Source organism: Mobula birostris, chromosome 26 (assembly GCF_030028105.1).
Source record: "Mobula birostris isolate sMobBir1 chromosome 26, sMobBir1.hap1, whole genome shotgun sequence".
Lineage (NCBI taxonomy): Eukaryota > Metazoa > Chordata > Chondrichthyes > Myliobatiformes > Myliobatidae > Mobula > Mobula birostris.
In genome coordinates this window covers 30,388,033-30,394,474 of record NC_092395.1, presented here as the reverse complement: position 1 = coordinate 30,394,474, position 6,442 = coordinate 30,388,033, and the positions used below count along the sequence as shown (strand labels likewise).

Below are 6,442 nucleotides of genomic sequence, written 5' to 3'. Positions count from 1 at the left end.
AATGCTGCTTATGGTCTTATGGAATTGGCTTAATGCTGTCACGTGTGCTGAGATACAGTGAAAGGCTTGTCTCGCATACAGATCAAATCATTACACTGTGCATCGAGGTAGAACAAGGTGAAATATAACAATGCAGAATAAAAGGTAACAGTAACAAAGTGCAGTTAAATAATAAGGTGCCAGTTCATAACGAGGTAGAAGGTGAGGTTCTGTACTTAACCAACAGAAAAACTAGGCTGAAAAGCTGCTTCTTTATTTAGTATCCCCATTATTATTTAAACTCTTGCTCCAGATAGCTGCCTGTCCACTTACCAAGACATTATACAAACCCTCAGATACATGTTGAAGACAATGGGATACCACATGGAAATTTCACACTGTGAAACCAGACCAAACCACTCCAAGGTACAACACAGCATAAATAGAGCACATTATCCAGAGATGTCTCGTGGTTACACACTCTACATACTGAGGGAATGTAAGGCAATACTGGCAATACTACAAGGCAGCACCGCACAATACATCACATAGAAGTATTGATTTATTTATTTATTGACTGATGGATTGGGATTAAGATACACAGTGGAATAGGCCCTTCTGACACTTTGAGCCGTGCTGCCCAGCAACCCCTCCCCCCACAGCCCCCAATTTAATCCTAACCTAATCACGGGATCACGGGATAATTTACAATGACCAACTGTGGGAGGAAACCAGGACACCCTGAGGAAACCCACACAATCACGGCAAGAACGTACAAACTCCTTACGGGCAGCAGTGGGAATTGAACCCAGGTCCCTGGTACTGTAAAGCGATGTGCTAACCACTGCACTACTGTGGAAATACTACAATGGCACACTGAGACTTTTCCATTGAAATATTACATGGAAGCATTCCAATACGTTAAATAGAGATGTAACCCAGACGTCACATAGAAAATACCAATACCGAAACACCACTGTTAAGTTCTTGTGTGTAAATTCATCCCATAATCTGCATACAGGCTCAGTGGGTCGATTTTAACCCTTGGTCCAATCGCCCAAGTTAGCTGTGGGTTAAAACCTAGCTGATGTCTGCGTAGAACAAAGCCTAGAGCAGCATTTGTCACTGTGGAGGGTGGTGGTGTGAGGGCATCAGTGGCGCACATTGTTGATTTCTTCAGAAATTAGCACAGAGTATTGTTAATGAGTATTGTTACATGCCCGTGTGTTATCTCGGGCCTGAGGGTGGAGGGTTGATTATATGGCAACATGAAGCACAGGAGATCAACGGCAGACGAGACTACATCTCTTCCAGTAACATGCCTAATTCAGCATCATTAATATACCACTGGGATTCGGCACACCTAAAACCGGGGAATCAACGAGAATACAGGGGGAGGGGTGGCCAAGTCAGCTGAGAAAGGTAGGGAGGTGACGGTTAGTCCTATAGTCAAGACTAAGCTGTCTAACTTCTAGAAAATGATTAAAGCAAAGGTAAAACAACACACATCAAAGTTGCTGGCGAACGCAGCAGGCCAGGTAGCATCTCTAGGAAGAGGTACAGTTGACGTTTCAGGCCGAGACCCTTCATCAAGACTAACTGAAGGAAGAGTTAGTAAGAGATTTGAAAGTGGGAGGGGGAGGGGGAGATCCAAAATGATAGGAGAAGACAGGAGGGGGAGGGATGGAGCCAAGAGCTGGACAGGTGATTGGCAAAGGGGATATGAGAGGATCATGGGACAGGAGGCCCAGGGAGAAAGACAAGGTGGGGAGGAACCCAGGGGATGGGCAAGGGGTATAGTGAGAGGGACAGAGGGAGAAAAAGGAGAGAGAGAGAAAGAATGTGTGTATAAAAATAAATAACGGATGGGGTACGAGGGGGAGGTGGGGCATTAGTGGAAGTTAAAGAAGTCAATGCTCATGCCATCAGGTTGGAGGCTACCCATACGGAATATAAGGTGTTGTTCCTCCAACCTGAGTGTGGCTTCATCTTTACAGTAGAGGAAGCCGTGGATAGACATGTCAGAATGGGAATGGGATGTGGAATTAAAATGTGTGGCCACTGGGAGATCCTGCTTTCTCTGGCGGACAGAGCGTAGTCTGCTTTCTTGTACTATCTTGAGCAAGAGAAAATCTGCAGATGCCAGAAGTCAAAGCAACACACACAAAATGCTGGAGGAGCTCAGCAGGCCAGGCAGCATCTATGGAAAAAAATTGTCGGCCCAAAACGTTGTCTGTACTTTTTCCATAGATGCTGTCTGGCCTGCTGATTTCCTCCAGCATTTTGTGTGATATACATCTTGAGATTCATTTCCTTGCAGGCATTTTCACGAAGAGAAAGAAATCCAACAGATTTTATTTTAAAAAAGCATGCATAAACAGAGACTGACAGCCAAAATGCAAAAGAAGACAAATTGTGCAAATTAAAGAATAAATGAATCAACAGTTGCAAGCCCTCCCATATAACTTGTATCACCAATATGGTTAAAGGACAGTTCTCGTGGGCGGTGCTCATTGCTTTTGAGAACAACGGGGCTGTAGTTTGAGATGTGGTGATCAGTGTCCGAGCAATTCTCCTCAGTGAAGCTTCATGGACAGAGTTTCATAAAGCGTCACTGAGAGAAGCCATTTTTATAGCCTTGCTCTGTTTAGCTCCCTGTAGGTGGTTTGAGATGTGTACCCACTGAATTTGACTCAGTTGTGCTGGACAGTCCACATGGTTTGGAGCTTATTCAGACTGTGCAATCATGGGAGGTGCGAGAGAATTGCTACAGACTGCCCCATGTGGAGTATTACTATGTGATCACCATTAACTCCAGGGGTGAGAAGGAAGAGGAGCTCAAGGTACTGCAGGTGTTAATTACTCAGCTGCTACCGTTTGCTCAGTGCCTGGCTGCTGTTCCTACTCAGGTTTCTGAAGTGACTGCGCCTCTTTGTTGTGCTAATGTTTCAGGAAATCGATGTTGGCAGATGTTTGGGAGTGTGTACTGCAGGAAGTGGGTGTCTCCGAAGGTAAGCACACATGGCCCATGGAATGCCCCACTCTCCTATCCTCACCTCCCTCATCCACTCCTGCTAGGATTTGCTTTCTAAGGATGCAGACTACAGCTTCTGTGTCAGATCTAGAACTCAAACCAATTGGCATTAGATAGATAGGTACTTTATTGATCCCAAAGGGAGTTACAAAGTCACGGTAGCATTACAAGTGCACAGATATACAAATATATAAATATTAGAAGAAAGTAAGAAAGAATAAAAAATAAGTTACCTCAAGCAGTCTAACAGGAGAGGTTCATTGCTTCCACGACTATAGGCTGACTCATTATATGGCGGAGGATAAGAATGGCCTCGTACAGTGCTCTTTGGAGCAGTGCAGTTCTCTTAGTCTATTAATAAAAGTGCTCCTTTGTTCAGCCAAGATGGCACGCGGAGGTTGAGAAACATTATTGCAGTCTTCAGAGGCTTGGAGGCCAAACTTAAGTGCGGATGAAGGGTCTCGGCCCATAAAGTCGACGGTTTACTCTTTTCCACAGATGTTGCCTGGCCTGCTGAGTTCCTCCAGCATTTTGTGTGTGTTGCTTGGATTGCCAGCATCTGCAGACTCTCTCATGTTTGGAGTTATTCTAGCACCACTATTTTAAATCTCATTCCTTCCATTGAGGTCTACTGAAATGACCCTGAAAGCTTTCAAGTTAAAGCTTGATAACTTCTGCACTGTAGAATTATTAACAGACCATTATACACCATCTTTTTATTGCTTGGATTTAATTGCTTGGGCTTGGATTTAAAACATCAATAACTTCTTTGATCTCAGTTTCAGAGGAGTTGTCACAATAAAGAACAGAGAGAGACTTCATGTTTTTAAGTGATGACCCATTGATAACATCAGTTATCATATCAAGGCTTACACATTGGGGGGGTAGGGGAGGGAGGGAACATCAGCTCAGACCATGAGAGGCCTGTGTCAGGCATTTTCATGCCTTACAAGGCGCAGATTGGAAGTCTGTGTGGGGCACCACTTTCCGCACAGACACTAGGAGCAATATGTCATTAAGTGCCTTGCTCAAGGGCACAAACACGCTGCCACAGCTGAGGCTCGAACTAGCAACCTTGAGATAACGAGACGAACGCCTTAACCACTTGGCCACGTGCACAACACGTGCCCATATCAAGGCTTACGCATGGTTAAATCCCAAATAAGGGAGATCTTTGACACTCTGATGGTACAGGAACCTTTTTGTCAGGCTTTTTTTTACTACCCTGAAACATACGGTACAAATTTTAAAAATGAACCTGGTCCACTTGCATGTTACAGGTATTCTTATATTCTTGTTCAAAGATATGTGCAATGCATATTGTAGATGGGATGAAAGTTGTCCAATTTATATGTATATACTGTACACATGTCAGGTGTTCTATGCTCTCTGATGAATGGACAATGTATGGTTCCATTCACAATTCTTCTGATTTTTATGTGACCTGTGTTCACAAACTACACAAATGGCACAATTTAAAAGGGTGCCTACGCTGTCAGAACAGGGATATGGAAACTCAAGGTTATTTTGGGTTTGGATTTAAAGCAATCAGGATATATTGTAATAATAACCCTGCCTGCATTTTAAGGAATAATGCTGCACACTTGTTTATTTTTTATCTTTAATTTTTACAGGGACAGGCATAATAGTGACCAATGTGTGGCTTGGGAAGATGGCTCATCCAATGGGTACTCTCCTCAGGAATATGAAATTCATGCAATCATGAACAGACATGGAAAGATCAGGAACATCTATACTATCAAATCCTGTAAGTGCCACCGGACAACCTCATGATGAGCAAGGAAATAATGCACCAACTACGAAAGCAGTACCAGATGTAAGATGCCTAGACTGATAATGCAGTGCAGCAAAAGTAAACCCTTCCAAAAGTCTTGGGCATCATGAGGCTGGTTTGCATAATGCACTGGCGGAACATTAGATTAAATTAGATTAGATTAGATTCAACTTTATTGTCATTGTGCCGAGTACAGATACAAAGCCAATGAAATGCAATTAGCATCTAACCAGAAATGCAAAGAATAGTGCTACTTACAACTGCAAATAAAAAGTAACTGCTACAACACACAAATATAAAAGTACTGAGACAGTACAATATGGGTGCAATACTGCTTAGCGCTGTGATGTGAGGTTCAGCAGGGTCACAGCCTCAGGGAAGAAGTTCTTCCTGTGCCTGCTGGTGCGGGAGCGGAGGCTCCTGTAGCACCTACTGGATGGGAAGAGAGTAAAAAGTCCATGGTGAGGGTGAGATGCATCCTTGATAATGCTTTTTGTTCTGCCCAGGCAGCGTTTATGGTAGATGTTCTCAATGGTGGGCAATTGGGTGCCGATAATCCGCTGGGCAGTTTTCACCACACGCTGGAGTGCTTTGTGGTCCAATACGGGACAATTGCCATACCACACTGAGATGCAGATGGTGAGTATGCTCTCAATGGTACAGCGGTAAAAGTCTGTCGTATCCTGAGACAGAGGTGAGCTTTCTTCATGCTCTGCAGGAAATAAAGGTGCTGTTGTACCTTTTTGACCAGGATCAGTTATTCATTCCCACCCCTCCCAAAGACGCTGGGATATAGCTGTATCTGCATCTCTTCCAGTTGGCCATTTGGGATTTATGTGCACCAAGATCCATTTGCCTCCCACCTGATGACTATTTTACCCAGGAGTTACCAAATGCAGTGAATGTGTGGTGACCCTTCATCTAGTCCTCGCTCCCATGGTACAAGCACTGAGTTCAATTAATATCATCGACTCAGCATAGATTAACTATTGATCAAATAAGATCATCTTCAAACTTAAAGAGGGAAGTCCAAACTTAAGGGACAGTTCAGCAGTGACTATTCTATGATGCTCTCTGGAAAAAAGGAGAAATCAGGGAAAGGTCAATTGGTTTGTAAATCCTTCGTCAGCTGTATTCTGTGTTCTTACCCATGTGAGTTCTGATTGCGTCAATGTAGACCTTGTCTACTTATTCTGTTTAAGCATGATTGTCACAAATAGTCAGACAGGGTTTATTCCTCACAAGTCCTAGAACCCTTCCTAAGATATCATGTGAACTTTCACACAATTTGATTTTTTCTGAGTCCTTTTCAGTACTGCTTTGATGTGGGAGGAATGGGGAAACAGGAGTAAAATTCAGAATCTTTTTCTTTCCTTGGGAAGTTTCTTAATGGACCAATTCCTCGCAGAACCAGATTCAGATTCTTTTTGTGGTACTATACCGACAAATCATGGCTTAAGCCCTAGACACAACTGGAGTTTTCAGGTCCTGCATCTTGTAACTACAGGAATTTGTTAAACTGGCCAGAGCCAAATGCATTGGATTGACTTTACCCTCACATCGTTTGAACTAATCCAGTGAAGAATGCCCAGGGTTGTTCTTTATGGCTGCTCCCATTTTATCATTGAGTCAGA

At 43.4% G+C, this 6,442-nt stretch overlaps 1 protein-coding gene across 1 annotated transcript; it reads left to right on the top strand.

The window, feature by feature from the left end:
* Positions 1-351: 351 nt before the first annotated feature.
* On the top strand, positions 352-4,807 carry pnhd (pinhead). Its single transcript, XM_072243864.1, has 4 exons — positions 352-405; positions 2,631-2,822; positions 2,932-2,990; positions 4,648-4,807. Exons 1-4 carry the CDS (start codon positions 352-354, stop codon positions 4,805-4,807), a joined length of 465 nt encoding a protein of 154 aa, XP_072099965.1.
* Positions 4,808-6,442: the final 1,635 nt, after the last annotated feature.

Excerpts from the sequence above, each read along its gene's own strand:
- pnhd (XM_072243864.1), top strand. The coding sequence starts at position 352 with ATGGGATACCACATGGAAATTTCACACTGTGAAACCAGACCAAACCAC. Across the intron at positions 406-2,630 it reads CCAGACCAAACCACTCCAAG|CTCCCTGTAGGTGGTTTGAG; the intron begins GTACAACACAGC and ends TGCTCTGTTTAG. Across the intron at positions 2,991-4,647 it reads GGAAGTGGGTGTCTCCGAAG|GGACAGGCATAATAGTGACC; the intron begins GTAAGCACACAT and ends TAATTTTTACAG.